We start from the raw sequence: 15,727 nt of genomic DNA on the forward strand, positions 1-15,727 counted from the left end.
GTGTGTCTGTGTGTGTGTGTGTGTGTGTGTGTGTGTGTGTGTGTGTGTGTGCGCGCTGTATGTATGTTTGTGTAAAAGTAGTGTATGTCCTAATGAGTTTGTGTGGGTGCCTCTCATCTAAGCCAGCACACACACACACAGGGAAACTTCCTGAGAGGAAAAGGAGGGAGAAAGGAAAAAAAAGCAGCGAGAGCATCAGGAAGTGTGTCTTTCCCCTCTCTCCATGTTTAAAAAGAGACAGAATGAAAGAGACAGGCAGCAACAGACACACACAGAGAGTGACAGACACAGCATGGGAGAAAGTAAAATAAGATTAAGGGGCTGTGTCGTGTCCACCAAAGTGTTTCTTTCCCTTAAGCACAGAGTATGCTTTTGAATTGTTTGAAAGTTTTCAATGGTAGCGCCTCGTATTTACGATATGATGGAAACAGCAGCAGCGCGACGAGGTGCTGAACGTCTGCTCCGCGCTGAGTGCTGGTTCACATCGGCCATTTTTATCTGGTGGGTGTTTTCATTTTATTATGGGTGTTTTCAACGGGGAAAAAACATCTTGGTGCACACACAACACGGCCAAAGAGCCTAAAAGCCTGGCTAGCTAGGTTTAAACCGGCCAACATCCTTACAGAAAAGTAAATGACATCAATCCAGCCAACTGGTACTCTAGTTTTTCAGTGATATGTTGTTTGGTGGATGGATGGACATAGCCATCCTCAGCGCTAACACAGCATGTGAAAAGAGAGAGTACTCGCGACTCAGCATTAATTCCTCCGACTTTGTTTCACATATCGCATGTACCTCCCCATCCCTATCTCTCTCTCTGCTATCTCTCAGGACCGTCCTGATAAAGCAGGGTTTGTTTTCATCCCCATCATTTCCTCATCACAGGCCACATTAAGTCCCTATCTTAATGGCTTCTCATTGGCCTCCACTTGAGGGAAGGATTCTGGGAAAGGAGGAGGAGGGGGGGGGGGGAATTCTGGAGATCAGAGGGCTATAGCAGTAGAATGGCTAAATGCTCTCCCCATCTCTGTTTATGCCTAGCGATGGTGATGGTACTGATAGAGAGCAGGGGATGGGGGATAGATGGAGGGGAGAGGCGAGTGTACAAGTGTGTGTGTGTGTGTGTGTGTGTGTGTGTGTGTGTGTGTGTGTGTGTGTGTGTTTGGGGGGGGGGGGGGGGTAGGGGGCTGTAGCTCTGAATGATATGCCTTTCCTTCCTCTGTGCAAGCATGCAGAGGCAGTTATTACAGCTTGCGATAAACGCGCTTGCGCTCGTGCGTGCACACGACACCCACCCACCCACACACACACATTTGGACTGTAAAAAGCTTGAAATCACACATACCCATCCTCTAACCCTCTTCTCTTTACTCTCTTGCACGCACACGCGCACACACACACACACACACACACACACACACACACACACACACACACACACACACACACACACACACACACACACACACACACACACACACACACACACACACACACACACTCCTGTACACACACACACACAGATAAAGGTCTGACTCTGTTCCTTTACTCTCTGGCGAGGGACTCTGAATCAGGGCCAGGGGAAGAGAAAAAGACCCAACTCCTATTTCCTGCGCCAAACCTTCAACGCCTGCCAATGCACAGAGAGAGCCCGTCCAGTTAAGATTTCACCATGGATACCAGCGCTGACAGATGAGACGGAGCCAACCATATCCTGACTAAAGTGACTTCTATCACCTTATCCCCTATACTCAAACGAAACACCTTTCACAAAAATGATAATAGCTTTTATTTAGTGACCTGCAATAATAGCTACGCGGATTGAGGTCAGATTGAGGTTAACGCACGCAGCACGTTCAGGCAAGAGAGATTCTCTCTCCTTTCTCTCCACTGGGCAGCGAGCCAAGCAAAACCTCACCGCTATCCAAAACCTGTCTGAACAACTGGCCGACGGGCTCACAGAACGGCTAAAAAACACAAATGAAAAGAAAGAGTGGAATGGCGACGGGAGAGAGAATGAGTGAAAGATGAGCGAGTGTGCAAAGAGATGGAGGGGAGGCAGGGACATGAAAACATAGTCTCCTCCACACAGCGCAGCAGTAGCCAATTAAGGCTGTGAAACAGAGGAGAGGCCCAGTGTGACTCCGTATTCTGCTGCAGAGAGCCGACGCAGGCTGTTTCTCTCTCTCTCTCTCTCTCTAAAGAGCCCATGGCTTTGTGATCACAGCCCCGCACTGATCCCAATGTCTCTCCTCACATCTCTGCTGCCATGAAACCAGACAAATTACGCAGGTAAACACTGCTTACTTGTCTTCTTTTTTTGCTCTGATGCCTTGTTTTGTTTCAGTTTATTTCTGCCGCTAAGAAAAGCTCTGTGTTTTCCGCTTCATTTGTGTGTTGTTAGACTGGTTTGTCTGTCAACTCTGCGAGTTTGAGTTGATCCAGAAGCCTCGGTTATACTTATTTGTGTGTGGGTGTTTTGCAGAACCGAAAATAGCAGATCTACAAGCTCACAACTGTGCAGTGATGCTTTGTGAGCTTGTACATCTTCGTTATGCGACACCGGCACACAACCGAGTCACTTCAGGCAAGAGATAGTCAGAGGGATGAGTCCACATCTTTGCAAACTTCTCCCCTGGATGCTCAGCAAAAAGCTTGAAAAGGACCCGAGAAGATTCAATCACAGTCAGCAGTACCAATACAGCCGCACAGTAAAAATCCATACTGTTCATTTACCTGAGAGTGGAAAGATTCACTCCCGCCTCACATCAAAGCCGCCCCCCACCCCTTGCTCTGTTCAAAGCCTCCCTCAAAACCCACCTTTTCAGACTTACTTTCCCCGCCTAATTCAAATCTCCCTTTCTGCCTGTCTGTTTTTTTCTTTGCTTAGTTTTCTGCCTTTTAACTACGTAGTTTTCTCTTAATAAACTTGTTTATTTTGTTTTGTTGGAAAGTGACTTTGAGTACCATGAAAAGCGCTATATACATTCGATCGATGTATTATTATTTGGTTGTTGTTTGTTTATTTGTTATGGACATGGACGAGTGCTAATTTTCAACACCTGTCCACAGGAAGCTTTTCTGAAATAGAGTAACATCACCAATCTAAAACAAAAAAAAAGAAAATAAATCTTTATATATACTAATATCATCAAAATCAAATCAGACACAATACATTAATGAAAACAAAGACATAATAATTCAGATAACCAATCAGTAGCTATACATGTGGAGCACAGTTGATTTGATTTCAAATCAACCAAGATTGAACAATAAAACGGACACTGAGAGTTTTGGAGCGATCCAGTAGTGATCCAGTTAGTGATCCAGTACATATGTGTGGAGCGGGACACAGCTACAGAGCACGGCCTGTTCACCCAGCAGCACTGTCTACGCTTCTTGTTCTTCGCTCGCCTGGGCTCCTCTGTTTCAAAGTGCTCCGACATGGTAAACAAATGGTAAGGCACCTTGGTGCAAAAAGCAGCCCATAACAATGTCTCCAGACAGACGGAGTTACTGTAAGAAGAGCGTACATGCTCTGCTTCCTGAGTGACTCTCTCTCTCTCTCTCTGTGTGTGTGTGTGTGTGGCTGCAGCCATGGAGCAGGAGAGAAGAGGAGAGATGTGACTGTGTTGTGCGTGGAGTGTGAAGGAGAGATAGATAGAGCGCGAGCAAGAGAGAGAGAGAGAGAGAGTAGTGGTGTGTGTAGAATACACTAAGCATTAATATGGTACGTGCCTTGGAGTCTTGACACTGAGCTCAAACGCTTGGAGTTTTCTCTCCGACTCTCTCTTATACCTTTTTTCCTTGGCTCTCTCTCTCCCTTTTCCTCTCTCTAACTGCCCATCCGAGTCTGAAGCGCAAGCAAGGCCTCGGCTAAAATGTCAAAGCAAGGAATTTTTTTCCCTCTCTTTTATGGAGCTCTGGCATGTGTTTCACTGAGATTTCCCATCCACACCGACTCCCATGCACGGCAAAGCATAAAGAAAAAAAGAAAAATGGGGAAAAAAATACAGATCTGAACAGAGAGAGTTAAGACTTTGGAAAGAGGAGTCGAAAAAATAATAAGAAAGTTCCAACATACCGTTTCTCTCTCTCATGCTCCAACTTGACTCTTAAATCCTGTTGAGAGGGAAAAGAACAACAGAGAGGAGTTATAGTGGTGGAAAGTTCAAGCGTTTCGTGGCGGAATTTGGGATATGGATGGCGGAGGAGTTGTCAAGAGGAGTGGAGGAGCCTGAGAAAAGTTCTCATGAACTGCAGACATGACAATAACACTTTTTTTGTGTGTTAATGTGCGTCAAAATAGCATTTTTAAACTGTAATTATCGGGCATTGTGCATTGTTTTGAGATTTAAAAAAAGACAGATGCACTTTGGATCTCTTTATAGTGGCCTCTCCATTTGTTTTGTAAATCAAACCAATGGCTGGTGGCCTCGTGAAGCGAGGACAATGACAACATCCTTCAAACCTGACACGACGGGACAGGAAGGCAGCACGAAAATAATTAAAGACTTTTCCTTTAAAAAAGAAAAGAAAAGAGAAAAAGTAATATTGTCACTGTTGAACAGATACCTTGTATCTCCATAATTTCACCTTTCTCAGTTACTTCATGAATTGATGCCACATTTTATACTGTTTTTAAACATTTTCCTATAATTAGGGATGTCCGATATTATCGGCCGATATTAGCATAAAAATTGATATCGGGAAAATATCGGTATCGGTTTTTGATTTTTTTTTTTTTTTTTTTTGCTTTATAAATAAGTTACAGGAGTTCTTACTGTATATGGTGTGTGTGATATGAAATTTGAGCTTACCCTAATCACAATAATCCCCGCATATATCGGTATCGGTTGATATCGGTATCGGTAATTAAGAATTGGACAATATCGGTATATCGGTTATCGGTAAAAAAGCCAATATCGGACAACCCTACCTATAATGGCATGCCCAAAATAGAGACCCCAGGTTGAAAGTGGTTAATTCTATCTGTGTGTTTTTTTTTAATGAATATTTAACCACTGAAAATAATTAACAAGAACTTGTGACTAAATAATAACTGGTTCTTATTTTCCGTTTCCGGAAAAGTAACCGTTTTGAACATACAAGGTTTCCCTCCCACAGCGACGACAGGGAGAAGGTTTCATGTGTGCCAGCATGAGGTCATGGACTCACAGGGTGACAATCAGAGGATTACCTCAAAGTGAAGTCACCGAGGAGGAGTTTGTCTCTCTCTCCGTTATCGCTCTGCATGTTTATGTCTCGTCATAAACGCTTTAAAGAGGAATGCCCAATTATCATTCCTCTGACAGACCTGTGGTTTCATAATGAAACCACACGGAAGGAAACTTCTAAAGGAGCGGCTGGATGAGTGAGCAGGATTAAATCATTAAATGTTGGAGGTGTGAAATTGTCAAAGACTATCCTTAGAGCGCTAGAACGTGCCCCCCCCCCGTAGATTCATGAGCCAAGTACCCAAATGGCTACTTTGCATAACAGATTTACAAGTGAGTGTGAAAATGTATCCTCAGACTCCTCACTCCTTGCATCTATAGGCTACACGGTAAGCAACACAGCATGTTGGCTTCAGTAGGGCTGCTGTCAGTATCCTATCTGCACGCGACAATGCCACCGTCGAAGAAGAGAAAGATCCTCGTTCAAAGCAAACTTTTAGTTTCAGCTCTATAATTCATGGCATTCCTTGAATTTGTATTAGTTTACAAAGACTAAAACTCATTTTTCTAATGTCCTATACAAACATATTATTTCCTAATTTAAGGTAAAATAAAATGCGTGCGGTGTGCATGTGCGCGTGCACATGACGTCATTAAAATACCGTCACCTGCCACTAAAAAAAATCACAATGACACCCCTGGCTGTACGCACATGCAATGCACCCTAGCCTGTGCACGTGTGTGTGTGTGTTTGCACAGACAAACAAACATGCATCACGCTGAAACGTGACCACCATTGCTATGCGAGTGAAGGGGCGGGGCTTCTAGCGGCATTAGTGAAAATACGCCCTGTGCCGTTGTGTGGATTACTTGTAGTTGAACTTTGGACATGCCCAACAACATGCACTGGCCACTCCCTCACCATACCATCACGGTTGTGTGTGACCATACCTTCATCGGTGTCAATCAATGTACTTTCCATTCCTAGCATGAATGTTATACACACCCACACAGGGGCGGATATTTGCACTAGGCATACCAAGCACTTGCTTGGAGCCCCAAGGCAGGGGAGCCCCCACCTCCCCCCTTTTTTATTTTTTTCTTAATTCATTTTTTTTTCTTCGCATTCTTTCGCGCGCGCAAAATAGGCCCCGAACCAGAGCTTTGCTTGGAGCCCCTAACTTCTTAAATCCGCCCCTGCCGACCCACACATATAGTGGGAGGAACCAAACACACCTTAACACTAATGCCTGGGCTCAAACTAACATATCGTTGTTGTCAGGCAGAAAACCTCCCACGTGAATTCACATTATCATGGGTCTTCTGCAGAGACCAGTCTGGCCCCATGGAGCGCTGTGGCCCAAAAACGCTGTGTGAGCGTTTTTGCAGAAACCAAACAGTAGAAGAGCCAATCGGCGTCTAGTCAATGACAGGGCCCCCTGAGCGCAGACGCCGATTGGCTCTTCCACCTTTTGGTTTCTGCAAAGCGCCCACACAGCGGCTTGGGGCGCGACCAGGCTAGACACCTCTTATCTCCACATATTTTTGTAAATTAATGCCCTACTTCAGTGGTTCTCAACCATTGGTCCGGGGACCACCAGTGGTCCTTGAGGGGGTTTCATGTGGTCCCCAGCTAAATGATGGAGTGTTGGTAACCAAATGGATCCTTATAGCTAACTCTTGAGAGTGTAAAAATGAAACCAAATGGACCCTTACTGGTCCATTTTGTTTCATTTTGCACTCTCAAGAGTTAGATCTGCATTATTTAATTACATGTTATGTCTCTCCTATGCAACACAGCATGGAATTGTGGACAAAATCTTATCCAACGATAATCAAATATTGTAAGTTTTGGGTCTGAGAGTCTAAATCTCATCAAATGGTGGTCCGTGGCTCAAATGCCGAATAAATGATGGTCCTTGAGGTGAAAAGGGTTGAAAACCACTGATCTACTTGAGCATACTACGTACAGCGTCACACAAAAGCATAAAAAGCGACGTGTTTTGAGCTTGTCGATCTGCTACCTTTTGCTGTTTTTAAGGTTTCGAGGCCAATAGGCTCGAAGCCTTATTGCATTCCTTGGCTTTCATTATTATTATTATTATTCTTCCGCCGTATTTGCCAGTTCTGGCCTAACCGCGTGGTCACTTTTTATGAAATTCGGCAATATGGTAGAGGGCTATGCCAAACGGCGAAAACCCGAAACTCACAACCATTGGCCAAAGGGTGGCGCTGTAGCACTCAATTGAAATATGCCAACTTTGAACAGGTACAGCTCATGCCCTGTTCGACCTACAGCCATGAAACTTCGATACACACATGCGTCTCCTCATGCCTAACAACTTTCGCTGTTTGACTTTTGACCTCTGACCTTTAGATCTCCCACCATTTCGAATTCTATGAAAAGCAGTAAAAAGCAGTAAAAAAATCACTTCTCCTGGGATTTATGAGCAATCTGTACGAAACTGTATACACATGAACTTTGGACCAATGCCGACAAACGTAACTTAGCGGATTTTCCATAAGTGAAAACGTTAAGCTTTTATAAGCCAATGAAAATTGCAGCTTTTTTTAAATTATTCATCTGCCCCTAACACATACATGCAGACTCACATTTGTTTGACACTTTGCAATATTGTAGAGGGTCCTTCCAAGTATCACTGAAACCAATCTTACTCCAATTGGTCAAAGGGGGGCACTATAGCAATTTTTTGAAAATGCAAACTTTAAACAGGCAAAAGTCATGCCTCGTTTGGCCGACAGCCGTTAAACCTGCTTACACATGTGCCTTGACTCATGAGGAACACATGTATCACTTTGACCAGTAAGCTCTGCCCTTAGATTGTCTGCAATTTTGAGCAGTTTGAAAAACATTTAAATCCAGGATTTCTGAGCAATTTGCATGAAACTGTGTCAAATACATGTTTGAGGCCCTTTTTCACAGGTTCAGGTGTGTTGGTTCAATAGCTTGATCGCTTAATCATCTGCCTTGAAACCATAGGGTAGCCGGTTCGAATCCCACCTCAGGTAGTCTTAATTATAATTGCATTGCACACAACATGACTATATCAATGAATACATGTGCAATTGTTAAAGATGACGAGAAATGAATACTTGAAAGTAGTTATTTTCAATGTATGACGTACTTCATTCGCGCTTTTGTTTTGTTTTGTTGGATTCTCCCTTTTCACTGTCTAAGGCTGTGTATTGGATAGCTCCACCAGTATGTGTGAGTCTCATGTGCCAAAGGTCCCTGGTTCGAATCCCACTTATTACAGTTCACATTTAAATTGCATTGTACAAAACATGACCCTGTTAATTCAGACATGTGCAATGTTAGACAATAACACGAAATGCTTTTGAGAGTAGTTGTTTTTTATGTATGACATACTTTCTTGTGAAAATAGACGATCTACAATCTCACACCTTTTTAGATAGCAACGCGTTGTGAGCTTGTAGATCGACTATTTTCCACTAGTTTCCATTCCGAAATATATTGAGCAGTTTGAAAAACATTTAAACCAAGGATTTCTGAGCAATTTGCGTGAAAGTGTGTCATTTGTGTAAACTCCCTTTTCACTAGTACAGGTCTGTTGGCCCAATGGCTTAATCATCTGCCTTGAAACCACAGGGTTCCTGGTTCGAATCCCACGTCATGTAGAATTCATTATAATTGCATTGCACACAACATGACTGTATCAATGAATACATGTGCAATTGTTAACCAGTAAACTCCGCCCTTAGATTGTCTGCAATTTTGAGCAGTTTGAAAAACATTTAAATCCACTATTTCTGAGCAATTTGCGTGAAAGTGTGTCATGTGTGTGAACTCCCTTTTCATCAGTTCGGGTCTGTTGGCCCAATGGCTTAATCATCTGCCTTGATACCAGAGGGTCGCCGGTTCAAATCTCACCTCATGCAGACCTCAACTCAATTGCATTGCACACAACATGACTGTATCAATGAATGACCAATGCCGACAGACGTGAGCAAGCAGATTTTCCATAAGTGAAAACGTTAAGCTTTTTATAAGCCAATGAAAATTGCAGTTTTATGACAATTATTCATCTGCCCCTAAAACATACATGCAGACTCGCATTTGTTTGACACTTTGCAATATTGTAGAAGGTCATTCCAAGTATCACTGAAACCAATCTTACTCCAATTGGTCAAAGGGGGGCGCTATAGCAATTTTTTGAAAATGCAAACTTTAAACAGGCAAAAGTCATGCCTCGTTTGGCCGACAGCCGTTAAACCTGCTTACACATGTGCCTTGACTCATGAGGAACACATGTATCACTTTGACCAGTAAGCTCTGCCCTTAGATTGTCTGCAATTTTGAGCAGTTTGAAAAACATTTAAATCCAGGATTTCTGAGCAATTTGCGTGAAAGTGTGTCATGTGTTTGAACTCCCTTTTCACTAGTTCAGGTGTGTAGGTTCAATAGCTTGATAGCTTAATCATCTGCCTTGAAACCACAGGGTTGCTGGTTCGAATCCCACCTCAGGTAGACTTCATTATAATTGCATTGCACACAACATGACTGTATCAATGAGGAACATATCTATCACTTTGACCAGTAAGCTCCGCCCTTAGATTGTCTGCAATTTTGAGCAGTTTGAAAAACATTTAAATCCAGCATTTCTGAGCAATTTGCGTGAAAGTGTGTCATGTGTGTGAACTCCTTTTTCATCAGTTCGGGTCTGTTGGCCCAATGGCTTAATCATCTGCCTTGATACCACAGGGTCGCTGGTTCAAATCTCACCTCATGCAGACCTCAACTCAATTGCATTGCACACAACATGACTGTATCAATGCATGTGCAATTGTTAAAGATAACGAGAAATGCATACTTGAAAGTAGTTATTTTCAATGTATGACGTAATTCATTTGCCCTTTTGTTTTGTGTTGTTGGATTCTCCTTTCTCACTATCTGATGCTGTCGATTCAATAGCTCCACCAGTAGAGTGTGAGAGTGTCAACAGACACCATCAGGGAGGCCATATCTCTAGCTCAATGAGAAGAGAGGCAGCCTGTGAATCCATAGGTCGCTGGTTCGATCCCTGTCCCCAACAATGCGTTGAGGTGATCATCATTTGGAATTCCCCCTATTCCCATGGATTGGATCCACCCCTCTCACTCATCACCAATCACACCTGCCACATGCACAGTACAATTTTTAGGTACTTTTACTTTACTACTCTACTCTACTGCAATTACAGCAGATGACAGCTTTAGTTACTTGTTACTTTGCAGATGTAATTATTAATACAACACCTACAGTAACCACATACAGCCGATCTACAATGTGACGCGTTATGAGCTTGTATGTATATAATAAGCAACCCATGCTGTATGATAACTTACCACATATGAAATCCAATTCTGTCTATCCAATGGCTCAGTCTGTACTGTGGCCATAGCTGAGTGGTTAGTGAGCCCACCTAGGGAGCCAGAGGCCCTGGTTGCCCCAGGTACGATTCCAGGCCAGGCCAGCAAATGTGTCGATGAAATGAAATTTGTCCCTGAGCAAGACTCTTAACCCCTAATTGCTCACAGGCCCTCATTGGAAACAAGACCGCAAGGACTTTCATGAACGGACCTGGAATTATCCTTATCCTTTACACTGTCTACCCACAAGTCTATAGGTCCCTGGTTCAAACCTCAATTTAACCGGTCCAAATATAATTTACTGAACAAAAATCATGACTTTGTTAATTAATGCATGTTCACTTCTTCTCTCTCGCTCTCTCTCTTACTGCCTCTCTTTCTCACTGCCTCTCTCTCTCTCTCCCTCTCTCCCTCTCTCTCTCTCTTTCTTTTTTCTCTCTCTCTCTCTCTCTCTCTCTCTCTCTCTCTCTCTCTCTCTCTCTCTCTCTCTCTCTCTCTCTCTCTCTCTCTCTCTCTCTCTCTCTCTCTCTCTCTCTCTCTCTCTCTCTCTCTCTCTCTCTCTCTCTCTCTCTCTCTCTCTCTCTCTCTCTCTCTCTCTCTCTCTCTCTCTCTCTCTCTCTCTCTCTCTCTCTTTCCTCTCTCTCTCTCTCTCTTTCCTCTCTCTCTCTCTCTCTCTCTCTCTTTCTCTCTCTCACTCTGTCACTGTCTGTCTGTCTGCCAGTCTGCCACTCTGTCACTGTCTGTCTGTCTGTCTGTCTGTCTGTCTGTCTGCCAGTCTGCCACTCTGTCACTGTCTGTCTGTCTGCCAGTCTGCCACTCTGTCATTGTCTGTCTGTCTGCCAGTCTGCCACTCTGCCACTCTGTCACAGTCTGTCTGTCTGCCAGTCTGCCACTCTGTCACAGTCTGCCAGTCTGCCACTCTGTCACAGTCTGCCAGTCTGCCACTCTGTCACTGTCTGTCTGTCTGCCAGTCTGCCAGTCTGCCACTCTGTCACAGTCTGTCTCAGTGCCAGTCTGCCACTCTGTCACAGTCTGCCAGTCTGCTAGTCTGCCACTCTGTCACAGTCTGCCAGTCTGCCACTCTGTCACAGTCTGCCAGTCTGCCAGTCGGCCACTCTGTCACTGTCTGTCTGTCTGTCTGTCTGCCAGTCTGCCAGTCTGCCACAGTCTGTCTGTCTGCCAGTCTGCCAGTCTGCCACAGTCTGTCACAGTCTGCCAGTCTGCCAGTCTGCCACTCTGTCACAGTCTGCCAGTCTGCCAGTCTGCCAATCTGTCACAGTCTGCCAGTCTGCCACTCTGTCACAGTCTGCCAGTCTGCCATTATTCTCGAAACCGCTCATTGCTGCTTGCAGCTATATTTTTGTATTTGAATCCTGAAAAGTAACAGTTTTGGACATATGAGGTTTTCCACCCGAGATGATGTTATAAAACAAACAACATTTTCAAACAATGCTTTCCCCCAGGTTGTGTGTGTTGTGTTGTTTAAAACTAAGGTACGACCTTCATTGTCAGTTGTCACAGTCAGCCAGACAGCAGAGGCTCAAACCAAATATAGCGTTGTTGAGGTACTGTAATGTTTTTGACAGCAAAGGGCATTTGGGGGACGTGCGGCACAACATTACAAGCAAAACATGTACTGTATCATTCATTTAACCCATTAAGACGGGGAAAGCATCTGTCGTTTTAGATTTTAACCACTTTAACCATTATCTTATACTTTGGCTATTCAAAAATAGCAGATATACAAGCTCATAGCACGGCACCGAGTGCCGCACTATGAGCTTGTAGATCAGATTTTTTGGGGGAAAAATCATGAAAATGTTTGCAAATCTTTGAATATATATTATATTATAAATATTAGAAATAATATAATAAATATATATATTTTTAAAGTGAACATTTGTAACTCAAATCTTTGCTTCTGGGGATTCTACAAATGTCTTCTAAATCCTAACAGTTTTTTGAAAAAACTTAATCAGTGGTTCTCAAACTTTATCATGTCAAGGGCCACCCAAAATGATATGCATTTGGCCGTGGACCCCCCATATCAAAATATGTTGTTCCAGGGACCCCCCAGAAACAAAGATTTGACTTAAAAATGTTCGCTTTAAAAAATATACATATTCAAAGATTTGCACAAATTTTCATGATTTTTCAAAAATAGCAGATCTACAAGCTCATAGGTGCCGTGCTATGAGCTTGTAGATCTGCTATTTTTGAATAGCCAAAGTATAAAATAATGTTTTAACCGGTTACGCAGATGCGTTCCCGATCTTAGCGGGTTAACGTGATTCCTCCGGGTTGCGTGTGATGATGACTAGGCTGTATAGCTGTGGATCATGTGGAGTGGAACGTGTCAAGGAGAGTGATGTTTGTAGCCAGGGCCTACCTGTTTGTAGAGCAGAGTTCTGTTCTTGGGCTTGTGGCTGTTTTGCTGCACATAGCAACGTCCCAGAACTGCCAGGTCCTTCATGATGGAGTTAAGAGCCTCCTCGTCATCTGGAGGGAAAGGAGACGCACAAAAAAAAGGTTTACAGCACACGATACAATTCTTGGCCGAACCCATTATTTCACTCAGGTTTCAAGTTTGTTACTATCACTCTTCTTCTCCTGAATTTTGTTTTGATAATGTTGTATTCTTTCTGCTTAACTTTTTCTCATTACACAGTATATTTGACATTTTTTACTTCCTAAAGGAGGAATCTATTGCAGATTTTTTCATGGCCATCTTTTTGCAATGGTTTCCAAATGGAAAGTGTTTTGTTGCCGTTGCGTGGATTTCCACAAGAAAATGCTCCTTTCCCATTGACAACCATTGCAAAAAGACGGCCAGATAGGCAGAATCGAAGTTAGGTGTGACCGTACCCTTATAGACTCAGAGCATGATGTGCTGTTATTAGCAAATATATATGTAATCAATACAGGTTACAGATGTTTGCCCAGCATAATAGCAATACACTGCACTTTTGTTCCCCATCTGAGTTCAATTAAAAATGAGTGCAGTGCTTTTAAACTTTTTTTCTCAATAGGCATGAGTCCAACAGCCAATCTATATTAAAAGTCACCGGGGACAGATATTTCTTTAGCGATATCTGTTACCTTCATCAGCACAGAACTAATTCTCATATATATTACACACTTGGGAGCCTATAGATACAGCCAACAAAAATCTCTATCAGCAAAAAGGACCTCCAACCAGAAATTATCAATACCAGGAACCATCAGGTGTGTGTGTGTGTGTGTGTGTGTGTGTGTGTGTGTGTGTGTGTGTGTGCTTCAGGTTACTGTAGATCTTGCCCTACCCAGGATTGGCACGTTTGTCCTTAATCCATTAAGACCTGAGGCCAATTCTACAAATGCCTTCTAAATCAGCTTTCAAATATGTTCAAAAATAACAGATGCATAAGATTGCGGCACGAAGTGACGCGCTGTGATCTTGCATATCTGCTATTTTTGAATAGCCAACGCAAAAATCTAAAATGACACCGATGCTTTCCCGGCTTTAATGGGTTAAAACGCAACAAGTTGATCACCACTGATCTCTGTATTTCACCATCACCACTGGGCTTTCCATGATTGATTGATGGATTGAATACTTTATTAGAAGTTTGCAGAAAAAAGCACATGAAAGTACAGTTCAATACAAGGTCAGCTAATTCCTGTAAGATCTCACACTTTCCACAGAGGCATCCAGTTTAAGCCCAAGGTTCATCAGCTTTATCCGATCCAAGTCCATTAATCACACGATTATTTTTCCAGCATTGATTCTCTCTAGGTTGTCTCCTCATCGTATCCCTTTGCAGCGTGTCCTGATTTCAGTTCATTACCCTGCTTGGATATGTACTTGGACTCACTTTGTTGGGCCTTTTGGTTTTAGATCATCAATGTCATTTTGAGAGAAATTCACAATCAGACTCCATTCAGTTCAATTCAATTCAATCCAATAAACCTTTATTGTCCTAGGAGGGTCATTTTTGTGCAACATAAAAAATATGGGAAAAATAAATGTAGACATGATGACAGTACAACAAACACTACAGACTAGGGATGCAAAGTACAAAAATGATGGCCGATATCCGATTACCAATTAAGTGATCATTGATAAAAAATCGATTGATATTGACACAGATATTGCAATACAAATTCTCAGTAGGGTTATACAGTAACTGTGATTCTGGGTGCAGATGCAGACTAAAAAAATATATATATAAAAAAACTGTGCATTCTTATTAACTGATTTATTAGGCCTACTGATTCACATATTAGTCCAAACTTAACTGCAGAAAACATTTTTCCAACTTGTTTGCTCTACACCGTTGTTAGACCATTTTGAAAGCTTCTCCAGAAAACTATTCCAGTCTTCAATCATCACAAAATACTTTTGTTTTACATTCACATTAAACATTAATATAATCAAATACAATATTGGCTACAAATATGGCAATTATTTAGCAGATGCCAATAAATATCGGCCAATACTGATATCATGAACAATTAATCGTGCATCCCTTCCATAGACAACAAGTAATAATAGCAAATATCAAGTTTACAAAGAGCCAAAATTATTAAAAGTGCAAGTACGGTAATAGTATATATTATACAATTAACAACAATAAAAGGTTGAGTTCTTGTAACTCACCCAACACTGGCTCCACTTTTTTATTTGCAGAGTTCCGAATCATTTGAGAAACACATCTAAATGCATTCTCCTGCCTCTTCAACAAGTCCTCATAAAAGCTCTTCTGCTGGTCCAGTAGTTCCTCCAGCGTGTCCATTGTCACATACTCAGTCCCTTGGTTTGCATTGGTGTTGCAAACCGCCATGGTGCTGCAGCTCCAACTCTCTCCAACTCCTCCAGCTCTTTGTGGCAATGTTAATGAAGCCGCTTTTCTTAGCAAGATGTATAAGTGTGCTTGGTTGGTTGGTTGGTTGGTTGCAGGGCTCACCCAGCTGTTGGGACGGGTAAAGATAGCCTATAATGTGAGGGGGGAGCCACCAATATCGTTTGGTATATCCAAGCCAAGCCATGCGTGCTGACGTAGACGGCCAGGTAGGCTACACCTGGCATTCCTGCTCTGATGACATCTGTACAGTTTCCACCGAGGAAAGAATGGCACTGTCATAACAACACACTTATCTAAACTGAGATAAAGGAAGTA

The 15,727-nt window shown here is 42.7% G+C and overlaps 1 protein-coding gene across 1 annotated transcript in view; it reads right to left on the reverse strand.

Annotated features, from left to right (window-relative positions):
- map3k22 (mitogen-activated protein kinase kinase kinase 22) overlaps positions 1-15,727 on the reverse strand; it is a 77,137-nt gene that overhangs the window by 31,952 nt on the left and 29,458 nt on the right. Inside the window, exons 4-5 of the mRNA XM_084048056.1 lie at positions 12,958-13,067; positions 4,085-4,122 (exon numbers count right to left, since the gene is read on the reverse strand). Coding sequence (XP_083904182.1) covers positions 4,085-4,122; positions 12,958-13,067 — 148 coding nt within the window. The remainder of the gene's footprint in view (positions 1-4,084; positions 4,123-12,957; positions 13,068-15,727) is intronic.

This window comes from Gymnoscopelus microlampas (genome assembly GCF_963454915.1).
Source record: "Gymnoscopelus microlampas genome assembly, chromosome: 22".
In the NCBI taxonomy this organism is placed as follows: Eukaryota; Metazoa; Chordata; class Actinopteri; order Myctophiformes; family Myctophidae; genus Gymnoscopelus; species Gymnoscopelus microlampas.